Genomic DNA, 18,545 nt, shown 5'->3' on the forward strand with positions numbered 1-18,545 from the left:
GTTCAGCTGGGTGGCACCTCCTTGTGGTGGATTTGTGACACTACATGTCCCTCGACTTGATCATGGTGTTTGAACAGATTATGGAAGCTTGTACGTAGCCTCACACCATCTAATAACCTCAGTTTTCGTTTGATGTGCACTTTGTAGATCTGTAATTACTGTATTTCTGTTTACGTCTTTATGCTCCCTTTCACCATGTTCTTCAATGGTCAGGACTCCCACAGAGCCAGTGTGATTTGGGGGGTGAACTGCTGGAGATTTTAAACACTGTGCCCACTCGCTGTCCACTGTGGTCCACCTTGTAGATATAAAGTTAGAGACAGTAAATCTTTGGTTGCTGCTACAAAATTACATAGTGCGGTTTCTGAAAGCCAACCTTAGTGTCATGTCGGTCTTGTTAAGTGTCAGACTAAAGAGGTTGGCTTTCAAACATGGCCCCAGGAAGACAGGTTGCTGAAGAAAAATATTGGCAGGGGGCAGGGAGTATGTCTGGACGACAAAGAAAAAGCATTAGTCTCTGAAGAGATAAAGGCCATGATTATTGACAGCATTGTAAACCATGGTTTCTCTTTGCGATGCCAGTTTAAAGTTGTGGCCAAATCGCCAGCATTCAACAGCTTTTTTCAGCAGTTGACAGCATTCAACAGCATTCAACATTTTTGATTCTTTACTGTGGGTTTGTTCATTCATTCATTATCTGTAACCGCTTATCCTATTCAGGGTCACGGTGGGTCCAGAGCCTACCTGGAATCACTGGGCGCAAGGCAGGAATACACCCTGGAGGGGGCGTCAGTGAGTGAATGTTTGAGTGACACACGCTCACACATTCACTCACACCTATGGACACTTTTCAGTCACCAATCCACCTACCAACATTATGTTTTTGGACTGTGGAAGGAAACCGGAGCACCCGGAGGAAACTCATGCAGACACAGAGAGAACACACCACACTCCTCACAGAGAGTCACCCGGAGGAAACCCACACAGACACAGAGAGAACACACCACACTCCTCACAGACAGTCACCCAGAGGAAACCCACGCAGACACAGGGAGAACACACCACACTCCTCACAGACAGTCACCCAGAGGAAACCCACGCAGACACAGGGAGAACACACCACACTCCTCACAGACAGTCACCCGGAGGAAAACCCAACATCCATTTTCTCTGCTGAAGCTGAGAGAAAGGAAGCTTGAGCTTTTTTGGACAAAGGCGCTTAGCTTGTTTCCCATGTACAGATCCAGGGCTGTGTACAAACACTGGACTTTTTTCCAGGGCACAAAGAGACCTGAAATCTTGCAAATGTTTAGGAAACATTGTCTGAAATTTATAAAGTGTATTGGATTATAATCATGAACTACTGCTTCAAGAGTAAACTCATTCAAACATCAAATATAAAAAGAATGCAGGCTGTTGTTGGTGTTTTAAGTTGGTGAGTTATGAGTAACAGCGTATGATATCTCAGCTGCCCGTGCTAAAAAGTAATTACACCCTAAAACTTATTTTTAAATTAACAACTGAAATATATTGCTCTGTATTAAAAAATATGTGCATTAACATCTTTATTGTGGTCAGTTCTGGCTCTCCAGTGCCCCACTGGTTGGTTGAAGTCTGCTGCAGGCGTAGATAATGCGTCCCCTGCCCCGTGCTGTGCTCATAAATATAAAAAGCACATGAGCCTAGACCGAGGGATTATTTTGTCTGCATTTGGGTTTGTTTTGTCTACAAATCTTTGCCTCCCATTTGTGAACATTTTATGAAGTTGGACTAAAAGTTGGGTCAGCTAGCTGAAACCAGCAGGGTGCACTTACTCTTTTAGGTGGAATAAGCTTATTCTGTGCCATGTATGAAGTGCGCTGGAGGTCTGGGTGAATTTTGGATGGGAGATGGAACTGTTTAGCTGAGATGAATGTTGATAATGCAGACTGTGTAATGATTTATAGCCATGCCATTAAACCATCTGCAAGTTATAAAAATAATAATATTTAATATTTTAAATTATTAAAGTCAATTGTTTTCTTTGTTTACATGGTTCTCATTTATCTTGCTCGTAATCTTACTTTTTAAAAAACCTACTGATTTAAAGTTGTATAGAAATGTGTGTCATGTTTTATGTACACACAATTTTATAGCGTTTCTTTTGAATGGTAATGTATTCACCTCTGCTCGGAAATCAAAGCTACATGATGAAGATATTACAAGAAATCTGTTCACGTGCACCCAAATGGCCAAGGTGTGTGTGTGTCTGTGTAAGATTAATGCTAATGGTGTGAGTGTGTGTGTGTCTGTGTGTATATGTGTTAATGGATAAGTAGCAGTGACAGTGTGAGTAAATCATTGACATTGTTAAGAGTGTCTGGAGATGTTATTTAGACTCATTTCCACACATTAAGTGTTGGGGTAACACACCTTAAGCATGCTCTGAGTGTGTGTTTGCAGGAGGAAATGTGTGTGTGTGTGTGGTGGAGGGGGGTTAGCCCCAAATTTAACAAAATAAATGTTTTATTAATAGTATCAGGCACATAGTATATATGTAAAACACTGAAGCCTACTGTGAAGGTATCTCAATATATTTTATACTGAGGCGGAAAAATCTGTTATCCACTGTTAGCCATATTATCATTTTTTTAATAGAATGCAGTAGAACAGTGTTAGCACTCCAGCCTCCAATGAATTTATCAACTCTTACAATTAAATATGTGAGAGTTATTCTTGTATGAGCTTTAATAATCCTGTTGTTCCACTTGTGGGTTGTTTCTTTCAGTGTGTAAGAGTCTACTGACGTGACTATTCGGGTGTTCTGAGAGTGCAGCAAGTTCTTGTTGTTCTATTGTTTATCGCAACTGTCTGCATAAGTTATTTCCGTTTGCCATAAAGTTTGCACCTTGTCTGAAAATCTAAGACAGTTAGTGATTTTTCTTTACTGCAGTGAACCAAATGTTGAATCTCAAATGTCTCCCTCCACCGTATGTAGAGCATAGTGCAAGTCATAATATATCAGCTTCTGCAGTCACGTACTGCACTATGTCAGATTTTATTCAATTTATATTTGCCTAGAAGTTTCACATATCACTGCCAATTAAGTGCATTGTCTGTGTGTAGTAATCACTATGTATGGAGTATTGCAATATTTAAGACTGGGCTCTTTTCTACTGAGTTATACAGATATGGGTGTATCAGGGATTTTTTTTTAAATTATTATTATTAATTGTTTAACCTAAATTGCTTAGTACTTAGTATCTGATGCTCACAACATAGTATCAGGTGCTTAACTATTAAAATGGGGTTCTCAGTGTATAGTATCCGCTGCTCGTTTGATTACATCTGGTTGCTCATCTAATAGTGTTTGGCCCTTATTTGATAGTATCTGGTTCTCACAGTAGTTCAGTGGTGGTCCTGAACAATGGAGAACAATCTGAAACGGGGCTAAAAATATATGCAGAGAGACACATGGGAGCAATACTACTGGGGCGCTCATCAAAGACTATCTGGTGCTCACTTAAAGGAACACAAGGTAAGGGTAGGTTGTTTGTTTGTATTCCTCTTGGGACTTTCCCATGTGTAAATCACTTTTACCACACTGTATTGAAATCAATGGAAAGGGGGTGGTTTATATATATAAATATAATTACATAATGCAGTTTCTGCAGTGCTGAGGCCAGAGGAGCAAGTACAGTGACTCTATACAGACTCTGTTACAGGTCAGTGACGCAGCACAATGATATTTGAAAAAAAAAAAAAAGGAAAAATCATCATACAGAACATTTCTCTCTCTCTCTCTCTCTCGGCCTGCCCTGTGTCTGCTCTTCTGGGAGTGCACAGTCGCTTCATTAAACTGATGTGTTTAATGATCAATTCACTTACACAGCGCTCTCTCCCTCCATTTGTCTTTCACTTTGCTTGGCAGTCTATGTGTCTTGAGCGCAGGGACAGGCCATGACGGGTAACGATACCACTCGATTCTTCGCTCTTTCCCAGTCTTTTAGCATCTCTGACATCATCGTGATTGGAGCGTATTTTCTACTTAATGTCGCTGTGGGAATATGGGTAAGTGAAACTTGTTACTTTGGTATCAGCCGTTATAAAATTATAACTCTCCAAAGACCAGTCTCTCAGGTCTAGTCTGTGACCTGAGTTATAGCTGGTCCAATGGCAAATCACCTTTAGTCATTCGGGGTTTATTTAATAGTCTTAGTCCATATTAATAATTTGTCTAACAGGATTATAAGCTGTACCCCAACTTTTGACTTCAGCCATAACATTATGAACACTTCTGATGTTGCTCTGCATACTTTTTCACCCCCTTTCTCCCTGTCCCTCAATGGTCACGACCACCATTGACGATTCTGAATCATTCTCAGCGCTGACGTGGTGGTGGTGTGTTAGTGTGTGTGGTGCTGGTGTAGAGTGGATCAGACACAGCAGTGACTGCTGGAGTTTTTAAACCCTGTGTCCACTCTCTGTCCACTCTGTGAGACACTCCTCCCTCGTTGGTCCACCTTGTAGATGTAAAGTCAGAGACAGTAGCTCATCTGTCGCTGCACAGTGTGTGTCGGTCGTCATCAGTGGACACAGGACGCTGGATGTTTTTGGTCAGTGGACAATCCTCAGTTCAGCGGTGGAACTGAGGGCTTTAAAAGCTCCAGCAGTCACTGCTGTGTCTGATCCACTCTACACCAGCACAACACACACTAACACACCACCACGTCAGTGTCACTGCAGCGCTGAGAATGATCCACCACCACATCACACCTGCTCTGTGTGGGTCCTGTCCATTGACAAACAGAATGAAACAGGGAAAACAAAGTATGCAGATCAACAATAAACACCTGTCTGTAATTGTAGAACTACAGAGAGACTACACTGACCCGCCTTAGGTCAATTTCTATGAAGCAATTAATGTGTTGGTCATTCATAAACGACTGCGTGAATTTATAATGCTGTATAATAGAAGTGAATATCCTTAAAGCAACAGTAGGTAGTATTTATTTATTTATTTTAAGCACAGCTTCAAAATAATTGTGACGCTCCACTGACCTCTAATAAGGAAACTAGGGCCTCTGCTACTTAAAAAAATTGAGACTCTTCCCTCCCTCCTCTCTCCTTAATATCAAGACATTGCTGTCAATCTAGTAATAGATTGAGTGGAGTGGAATAGATGGAGTGTAATAGTAGTTACACTCAGTAACTGTAGGGGGAGCTCAGGAGACAAAGTAACAGCTCTTACTTAGAGTTACTTGAATGCTATGTAGATGTGTGAGTTAAACTTTAATATTCACACATGTAGTGTTAATATGGGAAATAGATTACCTTTTAATGTGTGTGTGTGTGTGTGTGTGTCAGTCATCTTGCAGAGTAAGCAGAAACACTCTGAACGGATACTTCCTTGCTGGACGAGACATGGCTTGGTGGCCTGTAAGTAAAAAAAAAACACAGAAATCATTCGGAGAACTTTGAAGAAATGTTTCTAAAATATTTTACGTAAATATTTACATTTGAATGAAAATCCATGCTGTGTCGTCTGTTAAAAACCTCCACGCCAATGTCCTTTTGGAACAGAAATGTTTGTGTTTGAGTGGTGAATGATTGAACAGATCATTAAACATCTACAAACACTAATACACAGCTAACACATAACTTCCTGTTTACAAATGGCAGCTGGAAAGTTATAAGCCTGTAATTTACAAACAAATGTTGACATAGTTAACATCCTTGAACACCACGGCCGTATGATCCCTCTGTCTAAACAGCCAGTTTCAGCTTCTTTTCCTTAAACCATAATGAGCCACTCGTTGTTCACCCAGACCGCGAGCATGCAGCAGTGAGAAGCGAGGGACAGAAGCTCTAATGTTTTAGGTGTTTTCGCTCTGTCCTCTTCCTTCTACAGTTTTTTGTGGGTTGGTTTTGCTCCATTTGTTGTTTGTAGCCACAGTTTAGCAACAAGAGTCATGTAGGGAGAATAACAGATTAAGCTGAGATTTTCTCTACTTTATGCTAATAACTTATGGCTAGTTGAAGTGATGATCAAGGAGCTTCTGGTCTTTGAACTATTTGTCCTTACAGGTATTTTATTGTTTATATATTATATATATGTTTATATAACAATTTATATTGTTAGTCATATGTAATGTGAGCTCATTTAATTTAATTCTGTTATTTATTTTAGGTTAGTTAAGTGATGAACGGACCAATAGGAATGCTCCATAATGACTTAGAATAAATTCTTTTTACATTGACTTCCATTAAAAATTAAGAAGGTTTTCTCCCTGCTGTAAAATTACAGTTTTGGAGAAACTAAGTTTGTTGTCTTAAAATGTCTTAGCTGCCTTTGATTATCATAGGACTTTTCGTAAATATGAATTAACTCTCATACCTTCCACCCCTGGCACCACCAATGGTTTGATTTTTCACTTTGGTCTTGCACTTGATTTTCACACTTTGGCACACTTCATTTTTATTGATCTTTTTTGTGACATCATAAAACCTAATCTCCACAGAATAAAATCAGCCACTCTGAAGCAGCTGCACATGCTCCTGAGGTCACCATGCTCAGTGCCAAGCGTGGGCCTGAACAGCAATAAAATATCATTAGTGAACTCTACAATAACAAACTACACTCCACAGTATTTTTGGGCCTTTTTTGTATTGTTTTTTTAATGGGTGAATAATGTATTAGTGCTATACACTGTGCATGAAGTACGTATTACTGCTGCATTAATGTGTGAATATGATGTGACGTTTGTACCAATGTTATATTAGTGCTATATTAATGTTGAGTGAACATTGTATTAGTGTTGAGTGAATGGTGTATTATTGTGTGAATGTTTCAGTAATTTGTGTGAATTGTATTTTGAATGGTCTGGTAATGTTGTCTTCATACTGTGTGAATGTAGAGTTAATGTTGCATTAATGAATGTTGTTTTAATGTTGTGTCTGTGTTGTGTGAATGTTGTACAGATCGGTGCGTCTCTGTTTGCCAGCAGTGAGGGGTCCGGGCTGTTTATTGGTCTCGCCGGCACAGGGGCAGCGGGAGGCATCGCCGTGGCTGGCTTTGAATGGAACGTGAGTCCACTCTTCTGCTTCCTGAAAAGTCCAGTGACGTCCATCTGCCACCTGTCTAAATATTGCCAGATGTATATGGATTAACCAGATGTTTCCTGATTTAAAAATAAACAAAAAAACACTCCCTTAGGTGCCCCTCTCACAGTCCCTCATTACACTGAGAGAAATATCTGAGCACCTGAACTCTCTGAAGTCTCCTTTGTCTGATCTCACCATCAGATCTCATAGTTCTCCCTGAGAAACTGCTGAGATATAAAAGCGATCTCATTCCAGTGGCTCCTCCGATTAGACATTCACATCACAACCCTGACCATGACTGCAATACTACAGCTGGAGACTGTCTTTAATTATTTAATTTCCCACAGTAACATATAGTGAACAGCAGGGGGAGACAGAGGAGGTCCATTATTGTCCTGTTTTGTCTTGTTTTAGGCAACGTATGTCCTGCTGGCGCTGGCCTGGATCTTTGTCCCAGTGTACGTGTCCTCTGGGGTAGGTCTTACACCCACTACTCCATGTCTGCTAATATTACACTGGTATTACATAGTTGTTATTGTGTAACTATGTAGTTATTAGAGATGGTACATCAAAAGCCAGGACAAGTGTTTTTTTTTTTTTGAGCGATGTTTAAGTTAAGCGTGTAGCTAAATTAGCACCCCCTTCTTCTGCTGTATGTTGACCCTGAGCATTTGATGGAATTCAGCCACCTTCAGCACTCTTGTCTTTTTCTCTCGCTGTTTCTCTTTCTCTCACTGTCTCTTCTCTTTCTCTCACGGTCTATTTTTTCTCTCTCATTGTTTCTTCTCTCTTTTTCTCACTGTCTATTTTCTTTCTCTCACTGTCTCTTTTCTTTTTCTCACTGTCTCTTCTCTCTTTCTCACTGTCTCTTCTCTCTTTCTCTCACTGTCTATTTTCTTTCTCTTACTGTCTCTTCTCTTTCTCTCACTGTCTCTTTTCTTTTTCTCACTGTCTCTTTTCTTTTTCTCACTGTCTCTTCTCTCTTTCTCTCACTGTCTATTTTCTTTCTCTTACTGTCTCTTCTCTTTCTCTCACTGTCTATTTTCTTTCTTTTACTGTCTCTTCTCTTTCTCTCACTGTCTCTTCTCTTTCTCTCACGGACTATTTTCTTTCTCTTACTGTCTCTTCTCTTTCTCTCACTGTCTCTTCAATTTCTCTGTCTATTTTCTTTCTCTTACTGTCTCTTCTCTTTCTCTCACTGTCTCTTCTCTCTTTCGCTCACTGTCTATTTTCTTTCTCTCTGTCTCTTCTCTCTTTCTTTCACTGTCTCTTCTCTCTTTCTCTCACTGTCTTTTCTCTTTCTCTCATTGTCTCTTCTCTCTTTCGCTCACTGTCTATTTTCTTTCTCTCTGTCTCTTCTCTCTTTCTTTCACTGTCTCTTCTCTCTTTCTCTCACTGTCTTTTCTCTTTCTCTCATTGTCTCTTCTCTCTTTCTCTCACTGTCTCTTCTCTTTCTTTCACTGTCTCTTCTCTTTCTTTCACTGTCTCTTCTCTTTCTTTCACTGTCTCTTCTCTTTCTCTCACTGTCACTTCTCTTTCTCTCACTGTCTCCTCTTTCTCTCACTCTCTTTTCTTTCTCTCACTGTCTTTTCTCTTTCTCTCAGTCTCTTCTCTCTTTCTCTCACTGTCTCTTCTTTCTTTCACTGTCTCTTCTCTTTCTTTCACTGTCTCTTCTTTCTCTCACTGTCACTTCTCTTTCTCTCACTGCCTCTTCTCTTTCTCTCACTCTTTTCTTTCTCTCACTGTCTATATTCTTTCTCTCACTGTCTTTTCTCTTTCTCTCATTGTCTCTTCTCTCTTTCTCTTACTGCCTCTTCTCTTTCTCTTCTCTTTCTCTCACTGTCTATTCTCTCTTTCTCTCACCGTCTCTTCTCTTTTTCTCTCACCATCTCTTCTCTCTTTCTCTCACCATCTCTTCTCTCTTTCTTTCACTGTCTCTTCTCTTTCTTTCACTGTCTCTTCTTTCTCTCACTGTCACTTCTCTTTCTCTCACTGCCTCTTCTCTTTCTCTCACTCTTTTCTTTCTCTCACTGTCTATATTCTTTCTCTCACTGTCTTTTCTCTTTCTCTCATTGTCTCTTCTCTCTTTCTCTTACTGCCTCTTCTCTTTCTCTTCTCTTTCTCTCACTGTCTATTCTCTCTTTCTCTCACCGTCTCTTCTCTTTTTCTCTCACCATCTCTTCTCTCTTTCTCTCACCATCTCTTCTCTCTTTCTCTCACCATCTCTTCTCTTTCTCTCATTGTCTCTTCTCTCTTTCTCTCACTGTCTCTTCTTTTCCTCTCACTCTCTCTCTTCTTTCTTTGTGTGTGTGTGTATGTGTGTGTGTGTGTGTGTGTGTGTGTGTGTATGTGTGTGTGTCTGTCAGATTGTGACGATGCCGGAATATTTGGGACGGCGGTTTGGAGGGGAGAGAATTCGCATGTATCTGTCAGCTCTGAGTCTGATGTTGTCAGTGTTTACCAAGATCTCAGTGAGTACACACACACACACACACACACAGTACAACAGTATTGTAATTCCGAACATGTCTTCAAGTCTGGCCCCAACTCATTTAGAACTGCAAAGATGAAAATGTAAGACTGCTGTGAGCATACATTATTTCAGCTGGATATTAATCACAGTGTCCTAGAGCTGGAGTCATTTTTATCACCAAAATGTAGCAAGCGCTGTTTATAAAAGTGATTAGTTATTTATGCTGCATAGAGCAAGGATGGTCATGTTTAAAAGAGACTGAGTACAGAACCTCTGAAACATCCAGGCCACTATGTGTCAGTATAATGGCTGTTTCCAAACATTTAAAGAACCATGGGAGAATAGAAACAACTGTTATTTAATATGAATTACTCCAGGTTTTAAAGTCCACTGTCAAGATACTGTCTAATGGCTCAACACGCTTGGAGGAGAGCACCAATCAGCAGCCCTATTAAATCAGCTACTAGCATCATGCTCAGTGATGGGAGCAGAGAGGAGGTCTCTGTAGACAAATACTTAAGCTGAGTTTGTGTGTGTGTGTGTGTGTGTGTGTGTGTGCAGACAGACCTGTACTCTGGAGCTTTGTTTGTGCAGGTGTGTTTGGGATGGAATCTCTACCTCTCCACGATCCTCATGCTGGTGGTCACAGCATTTTACACCATCGCAGGTATCTGTGTATATCGTGTGTGTGTTTGTGTGTTGGTTTATGTGAAATGTCAGGACAAGGTTCCAGAAAACACACACAATTCCACTAGAACAATACTCAGATTTGGTGACATGTCAGGACACACAATTTCAAATATAATATTAAGTATAAATAGAATAAAAGCATAGCACAAAAAGTAAGGAAATGTGTGTTTGGTAGAGTATTTCAATGTTGTAACAATGCTTCATGGCAATGAATCTTATACCATTGGAAGCCTGTTAATGTCCCTTTTAAATAGTGCCACATTTGTAAGGAACATTTGTGGGAGGAGCAGTAGATCTGAGTATGTTGGTTGCGCCTATAAAGAATTAGCCATATCCTCTCTGCCAGTGCCAAACAGCTAATTCTGCCATTGACTCGTTTGGTGTTTGGTGACTGAATGATTCATTTAACAAACAGGAGCCTCAGTAGCGTGTGGAAGAACCATACACAGTCACAACATCCTCCACCTCCTCCTCACGCTGGTCACCAGCCTGGACACACACTGCTGTGGAATGGCATCCCATTCTTCAACCAGCGTGGTTGTGTTGGTCACTCTGGCACTAACAGCACGCCCAAGTTGTGCCCACAAGTGTTCACTGAGGTTAAGGTCATGACACTGCAGGCCATTCCATCCTCTCCACTCCCAAATTCTGGAGATAGTCTCTGATAAACCCTTCTCTGTGGAGGTGAGTGTGGAGGTAATCTTGGAGGATAGGGTTCGGTCGCAGACTGTGGAGATGTGGGATTGCCACTGGTTGTAGAATTTAATCTTGATATCTCTCTGCATTGAGAAGCCTCCAATGATGACAAGCCTCGTTTTACCAGTGAGGGAGATGCCGCCCCACACCATCACACAGAATAAGCTGTTTGGCTTTGGCAGAGAGGATTTGGTAAAATTTTCATGAGCGCAGCCCACACACTCAGCTCTACTGCTCATCCCACAAATGCATGTTCCTTATAAATGTGGCACCATTTAAAAGGGAAATTAACAGGATTAACAATGCTATAAGATTCATTGCCAAGAAGCATTACCACAACATAGAAATACTCTACCAGACACACATTTCCTTACATTTTGTGCTATGTTTATAGAAATATATATAGGCATTAATATAATGGCAGGTGTTTTGGTTTCTGAGATTAAGGTTAGGTTTAGGGTTGGTGTTAATGTTCGTGTCTATATAAAATCCTCACATTTATAATGGAAACAGAATGTGTGTTGTCTTGTGTGTGTGTGTGTGTGTGTGTGTGTGTGTGTTTGTTACTTTTTGGGTGTGGTCCCTATTGGTCCTTTTGGTCCCTCTTTATAACACTAGGTGGTTTAGCAGCTGTGATCTACACAGACACTCTGCAGACCTTCATCATGATCATTGGCGCAGTCATCCTCACCATCACAGGTCAGTGAAACCCATATTTGACTGATAGTATTGATACCGAGTAGACGCATGTGGGCAGCCGTGACCTATTGCTTTCACAAATGACTTATTGCTACTTTAATTTTAATAGACGACAACATAGAAACTGCTTGGGGGTGCCCAAATATATATTACACAAAGAATGAAGCCAACACCCCCTCAGGAACAGTAGGGACCTGTTAATATGGCAATAGTATGATGACAGTGACATGACAGAACAAGAAGTTTTAGCTCTGACCTGGCAATGACTGACATTCCTCAGTCCTCCTCTAACAGCCTGAAATCCACACAGGCAAATCACACACTAGTAAAACATGACAAATCAGCACAGGCATCACGTAAGAATGAATACTATGCAGTAGAGCCCTGTTTAGCTCTAGTTTACAGCAAACACAGTCTTCGGAAAGTGTAGGGACCCCTCAGGGCTTTAAACACACACCTATTACTGTAAGTCACTACAGTTCTCTTCGTATATTTTAATAAAATGCTCTTATCTTTACATTTTGGTTGGAAACAAAGGGGTTAAATTTTTTAAATAGGCTGTGGAAATTTGTCCCATGAGTTTTTCATTTTCTTTTATCTTTCCTTCTGTGATATCTAAGTAAGGACTGCAAAGCTTCCATTGGTTAGGGCTTCAGAAGCTGAACTGAAGGCCTTAGGGATAATTAGCCAAATTAAAGCGATTGTATCATCAACAGTGGTAAATATAATGGAAACTGAGAGTCAAACCATTCCAGTCAATAGTTAGACATTTAAAATATAAATATCTGTTTGTCAGGTTACTTAAGGGTCACTTTAAAACTGCTACGTAAAAGTTAAAATATAATATAAAGGGGAATTTTTTTTCCACACATTAACACAGTTCTCTGGTCTTACTGAATTATCTGTGACAGGCATTGGCCAAAATACCACAAGGATCAAACAATACAGCAGTGTTTATCCCATGTGAAAACAGAGTTTCAATGTCGGTTTCTTTAAATGATAATGAGCCACAGCTCAGTTCAACACAAGAGCCCAGGAGTGAGGAGCAAGGAGCAGAAGCTCTTGTTTTCGGCTATTTTCGCTGATTTGTTTTCTTTTCCATTCACGTTTCTTCAGTTTGTACTCAGTGCTCCTGTGTCTCTGTGCTTGTTTTGTTTGTTTTACCTCCTCTGTGCACCACTTTGGTTCCATAAAGAACCATGTATGTTTAACAGACATCGCTCAAACTCAAGGTTCTTCATCCGTTTAAATGTATTAACAAGAATGATTCTTTACGGAACCAAAAGTGAATTATCTAAGGCATCGCTCAAAGAACCTATTGTAGAACCTTTATTTTTAAGAGGGTAATTGCAGCACAAAATCTGGACGACTTATTTATGCCTAACCGGGTGGTCTTGTTTCACAGTTTGTGAGTCAGTAGAAAAAAAATAATTATAATACACGTGCACTGAACAAGTCGGTTTTCATAAGTCCCCCATAATGCTTTGCATAAAACATCACGGTCCAATGAAAATCATGTATCTCTACAATACCAACTTTACAAGAGAAGGAAAATAATTTAAACTTTCAATGGGAGTCATTGTATTGTGTGTGTAATGTAGTATATTAAAGCTACAAAAAAATGGAGATATATGTATTTTTACTGGATAGTGACAATGTATAATGTCTTCAGTGAGAGTCATGTATTTAAACATTGAAACACCAAACATAAAAACATACACCAGCAATAACACAGGGGTTCTAGCTGAATTAGTTTTGTGATATGACTGTTTTTTAAATATCATGTACATAATAGGAACTAAATATAATAGGAAGTGAAAATATCCACATCTCAGGGAGAGATTGTGTACTGTATTTGGGACTGAGACAGGGGCGAAAATAACAGATTTACCTAATGGTGCATGAAGAGGGTAATAGGGCAGGTCTTAATAGGTATCCCCAACATGGTTGTGGTTTAACAGCAGAAAGGAAAACAAAGAGACCGTTGTGTCCACTTCTGGGTTAAACACTCTCTACATCATCTACACTGCTTTTCAGAACCTATATCTGTGTAAATTTGGTAGCATTTGTTCTTAAACATGTTGTTGTCATTTTATTTAATTCAGTTTGTCAGTTTCCTCCCACCTTCATGAGGCATCATCCAAAATGGGATCCATACCGTGATAACACAGAGCAACCGGAGCACGCACTTTTATCACGAGTAACCAACAGTAGAGATGGTTTCATCTCCATTTTTGTCTGGGGTGTCCCTTAAAAATATTACACAGTATTTAGGAATGTGCTCACTGCTTGTATTTTTGTAAAGCAAGGGTTCTTAAACAGTTGGTCCCAACCTATATACCTTTGCAAACCAATGATTGGTTGTTTGATCCCATGATGCACAGGATTAGTTATCATTTGGAGACAAAATAATTATCATTCCAAACACATTACATACATGTTTCTGTAGCAGTAGGAAACTACGGAGACCCTAAGGTGACATTGTGTTTTTTAAATAATATTTCGAGGTCACGAAATAATATTTTTGTCCACAATGTAATATTTTGAGGCCACTAAATAATATATTGTGGCCATGAAATAATATTTGGAGGAAACGAAATTAGAGATGTCACAAGAACTGATATTTCAGTACCAAGTTGATATCAAAATTGTCTTGTTCTAGAGCCAATCAGAGTGAAGGTCCCGTCTCCAAACACGTCTGTCATTTAAAGAGGTAGAGTACTGGGTAAGACACAAAAGGGAAAATTAACTAAATTGCACTTTTTTGCTGGAAAACAATAAATAAATAAAAGAATAATAAAAAAAAATATTTAAGTATTTTAAATAAAAAATTATGTTACGTTCATTTCATTGGTTTTTGTCATGGTGTCAAAATTGAAATAGAGAATATTAGAATTTTAGGTATTGTTACCAACTAATGAATTTCTGGTATTAAATAATATGCTTGAGATCAAGAAAATATATTTTGCAAAATAATATTTTGAGGCCACAAAATAATCATTTTAAGTGACAAAATAATATTTTGACACCAGGAAATTATAGTGTGGCCACGAAACAATGTATTGAAACCACAAAATAATATACTGAGTCCATGGTATAATAAGATAAGGCCAAGAAATATTATTTTGAGGCAATGGGATAATATACTGAGGCCACAAAATAATATTTTGATTCCATGAAATATTCAGGGACTAAAAGAAGTAGGAACTTCTGAGAATGGTTCAGACTGAAAAATGTTAAGATCCCCTGTTATAAAGAAATCATTGGACATTTTCCCCTGCAAACAGTAATTAAGAGTCTAAGGTGGAACTAAAATTCCAGTTTTATGGTTGTTGGCTCATGCTACATTTGTAGCAAAACCTGGGTTATATTTGCAGCTTTAACATATAAAAAATTAGCAAGTTCTTCTCGTCCAGAAAACAATTGAGTCATCAAGTCAGTATGTGTACAAAAATGTAAAACAGCAAGGTTTTTTACTGTTTGAATTGTGTTGTTTGAGTTATAAATGTGACACAAAGTAACAAATAGCAAATAATGCTAGTCAAGCTAATGATAGAGTCTGCTGACCAGGTTTTCTTGTCCATGTTGTCACATTCTACAGAGAATGTATTACCTTCCTTTGACTCTACACCCGACTTCATTTCTAGCTGTAGAAATGTGTGAATGTAAGCACTCATTACTTCAGGAAACCCAGTATTAAGCTAAGCTAGTAAGCAAAGAAGCTAAGGATTTAGCTTTGCCTAATTAGCTACTTTAGCTTAACTGGTATTAAGCTAAGCTTGTAAACAGACTAACAATTATAATGGCTTAGTTTGACTACACATATTAGTGTGTAGAAATGTAAAAGGTATTGAGTGTGTGAACACAAATCATTGCAGTATATCATGTCATAAATAAGGCTACAATAAGGCTAATTAGCCAAGTTCGAACCTTCAGAGTGGGGAAGAAAGATAACGATACATTAAATACTTTAAATCATGAGCCATTGTTATTATGACAGTTTCAACAAGGTTTGTCTGATGAAAGTGGACTACAAACGCAAACTTAAATCTTAATTCCTCTAGTTCGTTTCGGAAAGTCCTTGTTATTGAAGATGCAATAAAAAATAAAACACAGTTTGAACATATAGAGTTCGCAAACAATATTGACAATGGATTGTTGCCAGCCATAATCATCTCAACAGTTAAACCAGTTCCTGCCAAATACAATGGAAAAACATTAGCTTAACTAGAGCTGAGCTCACTCTCATATTTCTGCTTCATTATCGGATAAGGCCTGAAAGTTCAAACGGGATCAATTTCACTCTGTTAAGGCTATGAAACTTTGAAAAGACATTAAAACGTGGAACAGAGAACACTGTGAAATTAAGTGAGAGTGTTATGGTAAGCAGTAGAAAACAAACAACCACAGGTCTAAAAAAAAAAATCACATGATATGATCCCTGGAACGTCTTAGCGCTTTAATTCTGCTTTGACCTGAGGCCTGAAATCTCACAATAAATCTCTCAAATACTGTGACCTTCACAGTCTGAGTACATTTAATAAATTAATATATATTAAAAAAAAAAATAAATAAATATATATATATATATATATATATATATATATATATATATATATATATATATATATATAAAATTAGATTACTACTGCTGTCCTTTCAAGTTTGCAAGCATTTTAATTAATCTGATAATTATCAAATGTCAAAATATCTGAGTATATATATATAACTCTGTTAGCATATTTCTTTCTAAATGAAGACCACAGAGATGGACCTTTGATTCACAACTTGCTAATATACTGACCACATCTTTTGAGAAAAAATTGCAGAAATCAAAGTAAGGCTAACCTGCCCTGAAAGCCTCTTTAATTTAAGCTTTATCATATTTTATTGGAACGATAGTGGCTTTATGGACATATTACACTGCCTTTGTGCAAGTTTAAACATTTCTAGAGACCTAATAAAATGTCTGTGACATGCCTTGACAAAATACCACAAGGATCAAACACCACAGCATTCTCCCAATGTCTAAACAGTCCTTTTCAGAAAGATCAGTTTCAGTGCCTGTTCCTTTAAGTGAGAATGAGCCTCTGTTTACTCCAAGCACCAGAGCCCAGGAGTGAAGAGTAGATTTAGTTTTTAGAACTTCAGAATTATTGTTTTCACCATAATTACTTTGTCGTCTTATTTCTCCACACTTGTAATAGTTTTGCTCTGTTTAACCTTGTCGATGCACCCAAATAAACGTGCTGTGATTGGTCAGACTCAGACAAGGAGGTGGGACTATTCTGAGTGCCTGCCATCTATGTAAACTGCAGCACAAAACTACTCACAAAAGCTTTAATTCCAATGTGTCTGACTTAGGTATCCCACACAAACTGACATTGGTGGTCAGGTTTCACAGTGTGTGCATTGGTAGACTCCAGATCCCCAAATTAATGTGCACATGCACTGCCAAATCGACTTGTTTTTTTTCTAATACGTTCTCTTTAATCTCATTTATAAAATGGATATGCGGTGGTGATGAAATCTAATGTCCTATGACAGAGAACTGTGCCTTAATGTGTGTGTTATTATCCCAAAACTGACTGGATAAGATGTGCAGTTTTAGACGCTGCCTGCTAGTCCTAATGGCTCATTACATAATAGCATGTACATGCACAAACAGCTCAGCACAGTATAATTGGAGAAATGCACTCGTTAACCTCATTAAAGCTTGTAATAGGACCCTGAAGGCAACCCCACCAAAGAAGTAACGCCAGAAAAAAGACGAATAAAGGAAAAACATGCTGAACACACTATCTTTACTTAAAAAAAACACATAAAAATGGATGCTCCTCATCAAAAAACATGAAACAAACGCTCCATAATCTAATGTAATAAGTCGTGTCGTGGTCTGTAATTTATGAAGGCTATTTATTTACACATGTATGATACAATACCTGTGATATTGAGGTTATCAACTCTCACAGCCACATTAAAGGGATACTCTTACCTGCTACTTATCTTTAGCTCACATGATGCAGGTGTTTTATCACTGACCATACAGGAGCACTTTGTAGTTCTACAATTACAGACTGTCCCCCTTTCTCCCTGTTCCTCAATTGTCAGGACCCCCACAGAGGCAGGTGTATCATTCTCATCACTGACATGGTGGTGGTTTGTTAGTGTGATGTGATGTCTGTTACGGGTGGATCAGACACGGTAGAGACTGCTAGAGTTTTTCAAACCTGTGTCCACTCCATTAGACCTACCTATCTCATCGGTCCACCTTGTAGATGTAACGTCAGAGACAGCAGCTCATCTGCAGCTGCACAGATGGAAACAAAGTATGCAGAACAGATGGATTCTTTAACAAAGTGTCTATGTCGATTTGTTTTAGCGTTCAATGAGATTGGAGGCTACAGTAACTTGGAGCATGTGTATCTGCAAGCTGTGCCATCCAAGATCATCCCGAACACAACCTGCCACCTCCCGCGCCCGGACGCTATGCACCTGTTCAGGGATCCTGTGGACGGAGACCTGCCTTGGCCAGGCATGACGCTGGGGCTATCCATCATCGCCACCTGGTACTGGTGCACGGATCAGGTAAAATACATTTTCTTATTTAAAGGAGCTGTTAAACATTGGTCAAACATGAAGGTGGGTGCTCTGCTGCCTCGTGATGGACTGGTGCCTTGATCGGACACACCTTGACCCTGATCAGGAGATGAATGAATGATATGTATGTGTACATTAGGAAGGTAGGGGGAGCCTGGCTCTGGTTCCTCCCTTAGTCTAAACACACACTTCGATAGTGGGCGTGAGTGTTTGAAATTGTCCGTGTGTGTGTGAGTGGGTAAGTGTGTAAAATCGTCCACAGGTTTCAGTGTGTGTGACTGGGTGAGTGTGAGTTGGACACACC

The 18,545-nt window shown here is 39.1% G+C and overlaps 1 protein-coding gene across 2 annotated transcripts in view; it reads left to right on the forward strand.

The window, feature by feature from the left end:
* The window catches only part of slc5a10 (solute carrier family 5 member 10), a 118,750-nt gene that overhangs the window by 67,272 nt on the left and 32,933 nt on the right, over nucleotides 1-18,545 (forward strand). Inside the window, exons 2-8 of one of the 2 annotated variants that reach the window (XM_066661661.1) lie at nucleotides 5,347-5,418; nucleotides 6,961-7,065; nucleotides 7,498-7,557; nucleotides 9,450-9,554; nucleotides 10,118-10,223; nucleotides 11,561-11,641; nucleotides 18,024-18,229. In XM_066661661.1, coding sequence (XP_066517758.1) covers nucleotides 5,347-5,418; nucleotides 6,961-7,065; nucleotides 7,498-7,557; nucleotides 9,450-9,554; nucleotides 10,118-10,223; nucleotides 11,561-11,641; nucleotides 18,024-18,229 — 735 coding nt within the window. Of the gene's footprint in view, nucleotides 1-5,346; nucleotides 5,419-6,960; nucleotides 7,066-7,497; nucleotides 7,558-9,449; nucleotides 9,555-10,117; nucleotides 10,224-11,560; nucleotides 11,642-18,023; nucleotides 18,230-18,545 lie in introns of those variants that run through there. The other variant, XM_066661660.1, reaches the window with a different exon arrangement.

This window comes from Hoplias malabaricus, chromosome 2 (assembly GCF_029633855.1).
Source record: "Hoplias malabaricus isolate fHopMal1 chromosome 2, fHopMal1.hap1, whole genome shotgun sequence".
In the NCBI taxonomy this organism is placed as follows: Eukaryota; Metazoa; Chordata; class Actinopteri; order Characiformes; family Erythrinidae; genus Hoplias; species Hoplias malabaricus.